This window comes from Branchiostoma lanceolatum, chromosome 15 (assembly GCF_035083965.1).
Source record: "Branchiostoma lanceolatum isolate klBraLanc5 chromosome 15, klBraLanc5.hap2, whole genome shotgun sequence".
Classification (NCBI taxonomy): Eukaryota; Metazoa; Chordata; class Leptocardii; order Amphioxiformes; family Branchiostomatidae; genus Branchiostoma; species Branchiostoma lanceolatum.
Window position 1 is genome coordinate 630,398 of NC_089736.1, and position 13,439 is coordinate 643,836.

At 47.0% G+C, this 13,439-nt stretch overlaps 1 protein-coding gene across 2 annotated transcripts in view; it reads right to left on the reverse strand.

Annotated features, from left to right (window-relative positions):
• The window catches only part of LOC136420716 (titin-like), a 49,753-nt gene that overhangs the window by 11,179 nt on the left and 25,135 nt on the right, over positions 1-13,439 (reverse strand). Inside the window, exons 23-40 of one of the 2 annotated variants that reach the window (XM_066407805.1) lie at positions 13,218-13,350; positions 12,720-12,908; positions 12,199-12,289; positions 11,680-11,813; positions 10,855-10,979; positions 10,287-10,517; positions 9,334-9,888; positions 8,474-8,662; positions 5,136-5,255; positions 4,801-4,949; positions 4,246-4,473; positions 3,788-3,904; positions 2,988-3,153; positions 2,193-2,366; positions 1,598-1,796; positions 1,024-1,153; positions 672-825; positions 55-174 (exon numbers count right to left, since the gene is read on the reverse strand). In XM_066407805.1, the coding sequence (XP_066263902.1) occupies positions 55-174; positions 672-825; positions 1,024-1,153; positions 1,598-1,796; positions 2,193-2,366; positions 2,988-3,153; positions 3,788-3,904; positions 4,246-4,473; positions 4,801-4,949; positions 5,136-5,255; positions 8,474-8,662; positions 9,334-9,888; positions 10,287-10,517; positions 10,855-10,979; positions 11,680-11,813; positions 12,199-12,289; positions 12,720-12,908; positions 13,218-13,350 (3,204 nt within the window). Of the gene's footprint in view, positions 1-54; positions 175-671; positions 826-1,023; positions 1,154-1,597; positions 1,797-2,192; positions 2,367-2,987; positions 3,154-3,787; positions 3,905-4,245; positions 4,474-4,800; positions 4,950-5,135; positions 5,256-8,473; positions 8,663-9,333; positions 9,889-10,286; positions 10,518-10,854; positions 10,998-11,679; positions 11,814-12,198; positions 12,290-12,719; positions 12,909-13,217; positions 13,351-13,439 lie in introns of both variants that reach the window. The other variant, XM_066407804.1, reaches the window with a different exon arrangement.

The window sequence follows — 13,439 nt, forward strand, 5'->3', positions numbered from 1 at the left end:
TAGTTTACGTCGCCATGGCAACAAGACAGATGGTAACCATGGTAATCTACTCACCATCGTCCCTCATGACGACGGTTTCCTCAGTAGTGGTAACGGTCTCCATGACGGTCATCATCTGGCCGCCCTCCTCGTAAGTCCGGGTCACAGTCTGCTGGGTCATGCCGTGGGCAGCTTCTGTGGGCAATAAACAATCAACCAATTAATTAATTGATCAATCAACCAATCAATCAATCGATACATCGGGTTAGGTCTCACATTGATCAATGTGATGAAAAAGCATCAAAGCTTTGTGAATTTCTACAAAATATTACAAAGACAAAGATTTGAAACACATTGTGCTTGAGTCTTTTTGGCTCTATGATAGTGTTCATGTTATTAGCAAGGCTTCCTCCAAGCACTATACAGTGAGAATGATGCATCTCATTGGTTTGGCTGTTAACGTTTTATACATACAACCGGGGCTGACACATACAATATCAGACGTTACAAGTAAGTACCTTTTTTGGCACTGAGAAAAAAACCCGATACGCATGCTCATAATCGCTATGACTACAGTACTAGTATCTACAGTTAGCGGTCAGGCTCAGTGTGTATAAAGCATGAGTCTGTCGTACATATCCTGAGCTTCCTTAGATAACGACCTGACACACTAAACATGTGGAGAGCCGTACCGTGAATCTGCACGGGAACGGTGCAAGAGAACTGCCCTCGCTGGTTGGTCAGGACGCAGTTGTACTCTCCGGAGTCACGTGTCTGTGCGTCACGGATCTCCAGGGTGGCAAGGTCGCCGACCTTACGGACAGACAGGCGGCTGGTCTCAGTCACCTAGCAACAAGAAAAAAACACATCAGTTTCGGAATCTTTTTTCTTATTCATTACGCTTACAAATCTTATTCAGAACTTGATTAGGAAGATTGTATGTCTTACGGTATCTAAGAAGACATGTCGGAGATCTCAATGTCCGGCAAAATATCTACGAATGATGTAAAAATGACATTGATGATGATGATTAAAATGGCGTACCTTCTTCCTGTCCTTCGACCATTCGACCTTGACGTCGTCGCCCTTGACCTGTGCGGTCAGGGTCACGGTCTCGCCCACGTTCTTGAACTGCGGGGCGGGTTTGGACACAAAGTCTGGGGGAGCAATTTCCCTGGGGGGAAAGATAGCGTGTTCAGTATCACGGACAAGAACATTCAACGGGTGGCTATGTATTTGTAGCTGTGTTCTTGTTTACATCTTAACAATTTGCTCGATAGTTTGGACGAATTCCTTTTCTACTGTAATCATGAAGTAACAGTTCTCGTTGAGTATCCCTGGTGGACTGTTGTGCAGTAATTATTAGGCAGCAATCATTGGGACATCATTGTCGAGCAACCAAGTATCAAAGGACCTTTGGTCTTGTGACAATCGTAGCAAACTCTTGCAACTTTGTATGGCAACTGCAAAGCAACATGCCACGATGGCTAGACAGTTCTAGGCGACGTGAACTCACTTCTCTGTACAGTGATCTGGAAGCCGCACTTGAAAACGTTATCTAACAATAAACGTTTGATTTGCTTAAACGCCAGTTTTTCTAGCTGATTTCAAAACTCACTTTTCCGTCTGCACAGTGATCTGGAAGTCGCACTTGATGAGCCCCCCGCGGGTGGCGGCCTGGCACGTGTAGGTGCCCGCGTCCTCCTGCAGGATCTCCGCGATGGTCAGCGTGTGCAGGTCGCCGCGCGACTGCTGCCGGAAGTCCGCAGTGTTCCGCAGGACCTGCCCGTTGTGCAGCCACTTGATCTTAGGGTCGCCTGGGGAGGGATAATCAATCAATCAATCAATCAATCAATCAATATATGCGCACATATTCCTGAATGGTTTAGAATTTTGCAAAATGTACCTTGAAACACTGAACCCCTTGTTTGAACCGAGGAGGTCGAAATATTTCAGACTCCTTGTTTGATCTCATTGATCAACCATTAAACCAGTCAATGAATGAATGAATCAAAGTGTCGCTCTATAAGTAGTGTTGTGGCTTTGGTTTGAAATACTTTGTATCAATGAAAGAACATCAAGTTGTAAATATGGAAGTTCATATAATATGAAATGTACAAAATTTTCAACTTGCAGTTGACAGGGTAACAAAATATTGCATAATAAACTGATGATTAATCAATCAATCAATCCTTGAATATATCGATCCTCACCAGGGATGGACGCCTTGAGCGTGATCTCCTGACCGGAGATGACCTGCATCTGCGTGGTTGTCGTGGAGACGACCTCCTCGGTCACGTGTTCCTCCACGCGGACCTCCTCCGTCATCGTCATCTCGCGCACCACCTGCTCCTGCACCAGGGTAGCCGAGCTGCGGCGCTCCGCTTCTACAGGGGGACAAGATACGGCTAGTTAGCACAATAGAATTGTTTGGTCTTCGCTGTGTGCTTGTGTGCTGAGACAGCAGCCACATGCGAGGCTTAAGGGAATCAAACTAAATAGCATAAAGGGATGGGACTTGGGACAACGCAACAGGAAGATTACATTCATATTTTCTGCAAGATATGGCTAGTTAGCACAATATCATGGTGTAAATGCTTCTGCAGGGGGATATTCTACTGTTAGCAACACCAGGGAACGTTTCTCAATAAAACCCGTCCTTTAACCATTAGCACACTGAAGTAGCCGTTTGGCACCCCCTGCTCTATTGGTTACAGAGTTAGGCAGCAGAGAGAAGGTTAAGGAACATCATCGTGGTGTGCAACAATGCAGCAGCGAGACTTGAAATAAATACTCATAAACAATCTACATCTCGAGCTTTACCCTTTGCGCTCGACTGAAGAAAAGGAAAAAATAGTGATGGAGCTTATGTTGAGTTTCTCTTAACCATAGAACGGATGAGGTCGATATAAGGATCTTCGTGCAAGTCATCATCTTTATCTAACTCACACTCTCATCATATTTGTGATTTCAAACAAAGAAAGAAGCAAACAAACAAACAAACGAACCTTTGACAGTGAGCTGGGCGCTGGAGGTGACGGTTCCGCCCTCGTTGGTGATGGTGGCGGAGTAGATGGCGGTGTCGGCCACTGAAGTGTCGTAGATCTCCAGGTGGAACATTCCGTTCTCGCTGTAAATCTCGTACCTGTCGCCCTGCTTCAGCGTCTCAGAGCCCTGGGAACGAGAACCACAATGTGTCTTACAGTCATGGGAACAAGCACAATGTGTCTTACAGTCATGGGAACAAGAACTGCAATGTGCCTCACAGTCATTGGAACAAGAACTGCAATGTGCCTCACAGTCATTGGAACAAGAACTGCAATGTGCCTCACAGTCATGGGAACAAGAACTGCAATGTGCCTCAGTCATTGGAACAAACTGCAATGTGCCTCACAGTCATGGGAACGAGAACCATAATGTGTCTCACAGTCATGGGAACAAGAACCATAATGTGTCTCACAGTCATGGGAACAAGAACCGCAATGTGTCTCACAGTAGTGGGAACAAGAACCACAATGTGTCTCACAGTCATGGGAACAAGAAACCTTATCTATCACGTGTCAGTCTAAACTTGGAAGAGCTTTTAAGGACAAGGAAACAGGAGAACGTATGAATTTGTAGTGATAAGAATGGAACTAACATTGATAGAAATATCTATTATACCAATCGTGTTCAATAACTTATGTCAGATTTCGCAGAACTGAGACTTAAGTGGTGTCGTATTTTTTTCAAAAAATCTCGATATTGTACAAGTTTCTTCTTAATCCCAAAGGAAAATCTTTAAACGTCGTGATAGTGTTCACCGCACCTTCTTCCAGACGATGTCGGGGGCGGGCTTGCCGGACGCCGCGCAGCTCAGCTTAGCGATGGACTCGGCCTTCACCTCCTGAGACTTCAGCTCGGTCGTGAACTTGGGCGCAACGGCCTGGCGGGAAAACAGTCATCATCAGTGTTGTGTTAGAGGTAGAGATACACTAGCTGCATATACCTTGAGACTATATGTTGTCTTGTGTAATTTTGTATTGTTTTTTTGACAATGGTGAGATTTTAGAAAATCTGAACAGTGAATCTACGCAATTCAGTCTCGCTGAGAGACGGCCAAGCTGATTTGACAACAATTTTTAAGTTTATCTCACTTTATGTACATCTGTTATACATTCACTTCTAGTACTGGAATGATACTGTAGTGCTACTCTTTTTGACGGACTGACAGAGACGCAACAACGCAATGGATTGCAAAGTGATACAGTATACAGCACAACATACCTTGGGCTTGACAGGTTTTTCGGGTTCTTTCGGTTTTACGGCTTCTTTGGGTTTCTCGGGTGCCTTAGGCTTGGGAGGTTCCGGCTTCTTCTCAGGCTTCTTAGCCTTCTCAGCCTTGGGCGCCTCCTTCTTAGCAGGTTTGACCTCCTTCTTCTCCGTGACCTTGACCTCTTCACGCTTCTCAACGTGGATCTTTCCGGCCACGGTCAAGGTGAACTCGGTGCGGACCTGCGATTTTCGGCAGGAAAGGAAAATGTTGATTTTTATGGTGACTTCACACATAGCATAATGTGATGACAATGTAAAGCTTTATGATAGTATTACAGCATAAGTAGGCAATTGTAGAGGACAACCTCCGTACACACTTATGCCACATACGAAAACCGGAGGTTCTGCTTTAGTACCAAGGTCGGCCGCCAGGAGGCTCAAAATCGATCATGACCATCAGGTTTACAACACCTACCCACATACCAAATATCATCGCAATCACTCGAACTGTTCTTGAGACATTGTGCTGAAACGCTCAGACACGACGAAGTGAAAACAATACCGTACCTCTCCCTGTGCGTTGTTGGCGACGCATGCGTAGTGTCCGCTGTCGGTCTTGGTGATCTTGGTGATCTCGAGGCTGTGTGAGTATCCGCGGGACACCGTGGTGTAGCGGCCCTCAGCACGGATCACCTTCCCCTCGCGGAACCATGTCACTGCGCGAGAAAAAGTAGTTCCATTAGATATAAAACATGTACTTCCAATCAAGTTAACCGTAAAAGACAAAGTAAATGCCAAACATTTTTGTCTTAATCATGACTTGGATTCACCTGGGCAGCGTGTTTAAAGTAGACATGAAACAAACAAACAACAACAAATAAACAGCTGTTTTGTAAACAAACCTGAGGGTCGGGGAGATCCGTCCATCTTGCACTCGAACTTGGCGGAGCCGCCCTCGGCGGTGTCCTTGGTCTGCGGCCTAGCGGAGAACGTTGGTGCTGCAGGAGGTTTCTCCATTGCACCTGTGGGATGAAAAGGAATAGAACATTTAACGCATGTTCTGGGTCAGGTCAAGAAAGCCGGAACTGAACCGCGCACAAATCGAGCAGGGGAAGGTCCTCGGGGTCAGAGTTCAGTGGCTCCTGTGGAGAAGTAGTAGGGTGCGGTTCAGAGTGGAGCCGGAAGAGGGCAGTTGAGACTGGAAAAGGGCACGGAAGAAAGTATCATAGGGGTGGAGGTGGCTCCTGGAGAGAAGTAATATGCTGCAGTTCAGACTGGAACCGGTAGGGGACAGGCTGGTATCCAAGGGTTTAGGACGGAGAAAGGGAACAAAAGAACTGTGAACATGGTCAGGAAAAGTTCTTAGGGATAAGGCAAGTAGTGTCCTACATTTCGGACGGAAACCGATAGGGGGCAGGTCAGGGTATCGGGCTCATGAGAGGGAGAGGGACTTGTTGTAAATCTCAGGCTGAAGAGGGGAGGGACATCAACGGTGTGGAAAGAATGACAAAGAACGGGTCCAGTTCGGTGGTGGCTCTCAGAGAATACTAATTATCATCAAATGGAAGAGATGGAAAATGAAATGTGAAATTAGAAGGTTGTAGAGAGAAAATGGGTCGGATTAAAAGATTTTTGAATGTTGTGGAAGGGCTTGAGAAATGGCTTCGTACACTAATGTTTACTTGGGAAACTCTGGGGTTATCTGTATGAATGTTCTTCTGTTGATGTTGTAAGCAGCAACAAGAGTTAGCAGCTAACAAAGCGAATGTGTTAGTTTGCTTGGTTAAAGTCAGGAAAGGTGTGAAGAGCAGAAGTACAGAAGGGGCCACTGTATGATGTAAAGAAGCCATGGCAAATGAAGCATGATGAGTCAATGGAATGAATCTCAGAGGAAATAAATGCTCTTTGTGCCGCAATGTCTGGGGAATGTGTTGAGCACAGGGTCTGAGTCCCTTTGGAAAGTAGCTGGCTGCAGTGGTGGTAACGTTAGTGCAAAGGTGGCCAGATTTCTTATTCTAAGCAATAATGCCGGAATGTTAGCTTGAAATAAGCAAGGACTTTCGAGCCAAGACATTATAGAAAGCGAATCTGCACAAAGCTACCTTCGCTACCAAAGCTTCTAAGACGCTTTTCTCTTGACGTCTGAAGCCCAGTAAGGAAGGGGTCGGCACCCTTCTCAAGGAAAGTGTCTTGGCGTTTCTCTTTAGTTTCTTCTAAGGTGTGAACGTCTTCTTCTGCCAAGAAAGTCATCAGGCGTCTGTTCTTTGCTTCCGCCTGCAGAGCGGAGGCCTCGGCTGCAAAGCTATAGCCTAGCGGTAAGCAGAGGTATTGCAGTTACTAATTCAGCGCATGTTCGCGAATATCTGCGAAGCATCTTGCAAATGGCCAACATGTGTATTTCGTCAGCTACAAATTGATCTTAGTAATATTACTTTACTTTCCCTTCCCTTCTGTTAAGTGTTTCATTCTGTTTGATATTGGGAAAATTGGAATATATCTACGGGACATTTATGAATATGACAAATCTTATACATTCTGAAGAAAACATTGTCACGTTTAGGGTTTTTAACCTCACATTAGCGTGTTATTTAGCACAGAATCATTCACCCAGACATTGCAACAGAAAAAGCAGAAGCAGTGAGTTGTTAGAATATCGGCTGGAGATTAATTACTACTCCAAAGCAACAGCAACGCTTGGCGAGACGCCCGGTGGTTAGCGGCAAACAGAGCGAGGTTGTGAGAGCAGCAAATCAATAAAAGTGCCCAGCACAAAGCTACCTTCACTATTGAAGGTCTTAAAGCGTTTTTCTCTCGACGTCTGAAGTCCAGCAAGGAAAGGGTCGGCACCCTTCTCAAGGAGACCTTCTTGACGTTTCTCCTTCGTTACTTCCAAGGTTGACATGTAGACTTCTCCTTCCACCAGGAAGGACTCAAGACGGCGGATCTTAGCGTCGTCTAGCAGGGCAGCCGTCTCGACCGCCGAGCTAATGCCTATCGTAGCGGGAGCAGTGCAGTGTAAGGCCAGAGCTGGCGATAAGCATTGAAGTGTTCATCAGCCTAGCAGCTGTATGTACAAACCTATGGAGTCTGCATTGGGCAAAGCTGGCAGAAAGCTTTGATGACTAATGATAAGCACGGCTATCTACAATGGTCAGCTGTAGGCCGTGTGCAAACCTGCGTGCTGTGTGCAAACCTGCGTGCCGTGTGCAAAGCACCTTGCACCCGAACAACATGCATATTTGTCCACTAACGAAATCTTACAAATTTCACCTCATTTTACGAAGAACGGATTGTTTACACGTAAAGTCTGAGGATACCGTAACATTTTCTTAACAATAAATCTTCAAAAGGGGGAGGAAACATCATAATAAACTGGACACGGGGAAGCGAAAAGAAGGGGGACAATATCACACAAGGGGACTGGTGGGGGGGGGGGGAGAATAGACCACATCAGGGCTTCCTAAGGGTCAAGAGGGGAGGAGTACCTTAACAATTGAATCTTCAAGGGGGGGGACATCATAATAAACTGGACATGGGGAAGCCAATAAGGGGTAAGTTATCACATAATGGGGGTGGTGGGGAATAGAACGAAACTTCACAAGGCTCCTTAAGGGTCGAGAGGGACGGAGTGGTGAGGGGGGGGGGGGGCATGTACCTTCTCCTTGTAGCATCTTAAGACGTTTTTGCTTGGCGTCAGCCAGGCTTGCTAGGAAGGGTTCGACTCCTTCCTGTTCCACAACCTGGCCCTTATCCAGGCCGGGGATCGAGGCTTCCGTGGGCGGAATGGCGAAAAGCTGCAGCCGCTTCTGCCTGCCTGCCTCTACCTCTTCCATGTGCGCGTCTAAGGTTGCACCAAGGGGGGGAGGGGGGCACAGAGCAATACAAGCAAGCGTCACTGAAAGCAAAGCCTTATACCTCTAAACATAAAAGCCGAAGCTTGCGAAGCCGAAGCTTGCGAAAGCTGCACGTCTTAAAATTTCTTTCTTTTCTTTTCTTCCAAATGTCTTAAAGCTACTACAAGCGTCTTACAAAGCGGGACAAAGCAGCTACGAAGCTGGGTTCTTTTTGATGTCTTTGACTTACGACAACCTTCTTATAAAGCACCTCAAAGCGGCTACAAAGCTGATGACGTCAATGGCAAAGAAAGCGGCATAAGTTAGCTAATTTTCCTTCCACCACCGGGTGATGCTGACATGTTACACGTATAATCAAGGAGGAGAGAAAACCGGGCGTCACTTACCGACATTAAGGTTGACGGACACGGTGGAGGTTCCAGACGAGTCTGTCGCTTCCACAACGTACTGTCCGGTGTCCTCCCTGATGACGTCACGCACGACGAGCACGTAGGTGTTACGTTCCCGCACCAGGTGATACACGTCACTGGCCTTGATGACGAGGCCGTTGCGCTTCCACACAACCGTGGCCTCCGCTGGAAAAAGGTTCGTTTCTTGAGTAAACTTGGTTTTCAAACATCGCAATGATAAACACAGTAAACTGTTAAGAGGACAAGTGGACCATGCATTTGTTAGACCTTATGAGGACTTGTATGAGAGAAAATTAAAAACAAAAGCAAGTAACTAAGGTAGTACAAGAAACACAAGTCCACTAAGTTATATTGCAATAAAACGCATAGTTAGAAAAAAACGTGTACCATGCTTTTCCTGGGCATCAAACGGCCTGGTTCTGTGTAAGATGCATTAGGAGCTGCTCTTGACATCAGTATCGCATTTCAAGGACTTGTAGCATCTTCCATGCAGTCAAATTCTTCATGCACTTTAAGATCTATCTATCGGCATATTTTGCGGAGACGTTGTTGTCATGTCTTGACAACTCTTGAAAAATGTCTGCATGCCAAGACGTTCATCTTGATTCTTAAGTCCATGCACTACTGAGCACCACGCCAGTCGGTCAGCCTTAGCTCCCATGCGAAGGCATTCTTCTTCATTCTTAAGTCCATGCAGAACTGAGCACCACGCCAGTGAATCTGCCTTAGCTCCCATGCCAAGACATCCTTCTTCCTTCTTAAGTCCATGCAAGACTGAGTACCACGCCAGTCGGTCAGCCTTAGCTTCCATGCTAAGATCTTAAGACGTTGCTTACCATCGAGGGAGACCTCGAGACGCGCGTCCTCCCCGTCAGCTACGGAGAAGTCGATGACTTTGCTGGTGAAGACCGGGCCGGTGCGGGGAGGGGGAACCTCCTTCTTCGGCGCCGGCTTGGGCGGGGACGCCGGGCGGGGCGCGGGCGCGACCGGCGGCGGGGATGGCTCCCGGGCCGCCGGCGGTGCAGCGACCGGCTCCGGCTTGGGTTGCGGTTTGGGTTCCGCCTTCTGTTCCTTGAACTTTCGGGCCGGTTTCGGCTCCTCGACTGGAGTCGGCGGCTTGACAGGTGAGGGCGGTGCAGGTGCGGTAGGTGTTACAGGTGGCGTCACAGGTGCGACAGGTGCAGGTGTTGGCTTCTCCACAGGTGCAGCAACAGGTGCAGGCTTAGGCGCCTCCACTGGTGCGGCTGCTACCGCCTCCACGGGCTCAGCAGCGGGCGGGGCCGGCTCGACCCTCGGGCGGACGATCTCCTCGTACCGAGGAGGTGCGTGGGTCGGCGCGGTGGGCACCTCGGTCGGGAAGTGCCACACGTAGCCGACTTGGTCATGTTCCTCTGCAGAGGCGAGACAAAACAAAACATTAAGCATTCTTTAAATATATTATTTCATGTTCTATTTTAAGATTTTATAGTAAATTTCTTCTTTTTAGATATAATTCTTTAATGATACTAGGAGATGAATTATGAACTTGAGTGCCTAGAATACAGCGATACATTGTTCTTGTCTTCGTCTTAAAATAAAATAAAATACAATAAGAATCTAAGACCACGTACTTAAGCATTTTTTTAAACATAAATGTTCCTATTTGATCTATTTTCAGATTTTACAACATATTTCTTTTTTTTCATGCATAATTTGTTGCTAATAGATAAATTATGAACTTGAGTGCAGTGGCACATGGTCTTTGTCTTAAAACAAAAAATAAAGACAAGAAGAATCTAAGACCACGTACTTGCAACGCTGAGGCGTCCGCGCGTGATGGCAGAGCCCAGGCGGTTGCTGACGGTACAGCTGTAGTCGCCTGCGTCTTGCAGGGACACGTCGTAGATGCACAGGGTCAGCACGCCGTAGACGTGCTTAAACCTGAACTTGTTGTCTTCGCGGATCGTCTTGCCGTCCTTCGCCCACTCCACCTTCGGCTTGGGGTTGCCTTCCGCGGAGCACGTGAACTGAGAGTCGAAACCTTAAGGAAGGGGCAACAAAACTCAAGTAAGTACAAGAGTGCTTCATCTGAGGACAGTATTTAACTTCTTATGATTGCTGCCAATGAAAGAATTACGATGTCGTATCTTGGTGTTGATAGGCCAGTAGCACAATGCTAGGATGCTTATGAAAAAGTGAAAGTGAAATTAAAACGTCTTTTCACTTTTCTCACTTTCACTTTTTTGTACTTTCACTTTTCACTTTCACTTTTTGTCCTTGTACTTTTTCACTTTTACTTTTTGTACTTTCACTTTTATCACTTTCATTTTTTTGCACTTTTACTTTTTTCATGATGATGTTACTTGGCGAGAACTGACCTTCAATGACGGTGTGCTCGCGGAGCCTGCGGGTGAAGACGGGCGCGGACTCGGCGCCGAGACTCATCTTCTTGTCTTTGCGGCGGCGCTGGCTGGAGGTGGCCGAGCTGCGGCTCTGGCGGGTTCTGAAAGAACCACGGGTCCTAACATGAATATCGGGTTAGCGGCTTATAGAGCTACAGTAGGGGGGCCTACCAGACAAGGGCTGGGGAGAAACAACACTCCAGTCTGGCGGGTTCTGAAAGAACCACGGGTCCTAACATGAATATCGGGTTAGCGGCTTATAGAGCTACAGTACAGGGACCGACCGGAGAAGGGCTGGGGAGAAACAGCACTCCAGTCGGGCGGGTTCTGAAAGAACCACGGGTCCTAACATGAATATAGGGTTAGCGGCTTATAGAGCTACAGTACAGGGACCGACCGGAGAAGGGCTGGGGAGAAACAACACTCCAGTCGGGCGGGTTCTGAAAGAACCACGGGTCCTAACATGAATATCGGGTTAGCGGCTTATAGAGCTACGGTACAGGGACCGGCCAGACAAGGGCGGGGGAGTAAGAAAACCTCTGGGTATTTCTCAGAATGTTTAACTACGTCATGGTCTGAAACAATACAAAAATAAGAAAAGAAATGTATTGGTTCTTAGTTGCCATATCAGTACTTTGACTGCTCCTGGACATTTCTGGATGCTATTGTCACATTTAAGGCTCAATTTATTCAAATGTAGACAATGATTTGGACTTCGTGAGACATAATATGCTAGGTCTTACAGAGGTATTACATATCAAACCTAGCATGTTTAAAACGTCTCAAGACGTTTGGCCCTACCTGTCGGATTCCTTGGAGGAGATGGAGCCGGCCGGAGACACGGATGACGGTGGGGCGGCCATGTACTCCTCTGCCTGGGCCACCTCAGCGCGGCGGCGCGCCTGGTAGTACTCCATGCTCTCGTACTCCATACGCTGAAACGGCAGGAAAACACATGTTAACATGGGCTATGATTTTTATAGACAGGACTTTAGTAGCACAACGAAAGTAAAGGGACTTTTGTAAATGATCCTATACAACAGTTACCATGCTCTCGTACTACATACGCTGGAAACGGCAGGAAACAAACGTTAACATGAGCTATGGCCTTTATAGAGAGGACTTAGTGACGCAACAAAAGTAAAGGGACTTCCCTAAGGTCCTCTACAACTGTAGATACAAAGTACAGTTCAGTTCTAGTAAATATGAATGTACAAAAGTTTTTTTAAAGATGATGTCCTCAAACAGGGCTTTCTTTCCATACTAAGTAAAAGGCATGTTATAAATTGCAGAAGTTGAATGCTTTGAATAATTCCTTACCTCGTATTCGGTATATGCGAGGGGCACCAGAGATGGCACGCTGTCTTCAATCTCCTGTAGATGTTGGTATGGAGACTTGTACGGCGTGCCCCTGGGGTGGGGTGGGGGGTGGAAAGAAAGAAAGGTTAGAATAAGAAAGGGCACATTGAAAGGGCCGTTCGGCGTAATATAACCAGCTGCTGCCGCGCCGCGTGCCTGCGAAGCTGGTGTGTTACGCCGAATGGCGGTTATAGCGGCTATATAGATACAGATACAGATACAGAAAGTCCTCCAAGCTTTTTAGAAAACAGGAAAGTTGTTGGCCACAATTCACACGCTAGATTGAAGATTCTCTAAACTGAATTTTCCCAACAAAACAGACTCTTAAGATGTGTAGATATCTTTATTTAGTAGGGTAGAGAAGCCAGCCAGGCACATAGATAAATCCTATGGTCAGAACTTGAATGCCAAACAGATCAGATCGCCACACGCACGTGCAAACAAACAGACAGACGGACTGTCAGACAGACAAACAGACGTACTTGGCGTGGTCGCGGCGGATTTTGAGCATGGCGTCGCTCTCGGTGGAGCCGCAGGAGTTCTCAGCCCGGACGGTGTACAGGCCGGAGTCTTCTGGCAGGCAGTTGTGGATCAGCAGGGTGCACGACTCGTCGTCCTCGTACACAAACTCGTACGGAGCCTGGTCGTGGATGGGCTTGCCGTCCTTGAACCTGAAGGTGATACGAAAGGTGTCAGTTACGTCTTCAGAGATTAAGATGTCAGTCATGGCCTGGACACATCACGATTTTCAAGATTTTCATGCTACAAAGCAAACTTTGCTTTGCCAAAGTTTGGAAAAATTCTCCTTGTAGTGTTACAATGTAAATATTTTGTGGAGTTTATGTTGGCATTTCGATTTTCAACTGATGAGAGCAACAAGCGGAAAATAAGCTATCTGTGTCAAGAAATCAGCAGAGCCATCTCATATAAAGTAGAGCATGTACTTCACACCCATGGAAACAGAAAGTGCGGACACTCACCAGGACACCACCGGGTCTGGGATGCCGAGCACACGGGCAGTCAGTCGGGCGGTCTCGCCCTCAGCCCCGTACGTCTCCTCAAGGCGCACCCGGAAGATCGGCTTCACGAACTCCGCCTCAGCAACTCTTCTCGCTGTGAAGGTTGGGAAGAAACATTCAGTCATGGTGAAATTCATAAAGGTTTTTGTGTGGTACAAGTTGGGACTACCTAGTGATAGTCCA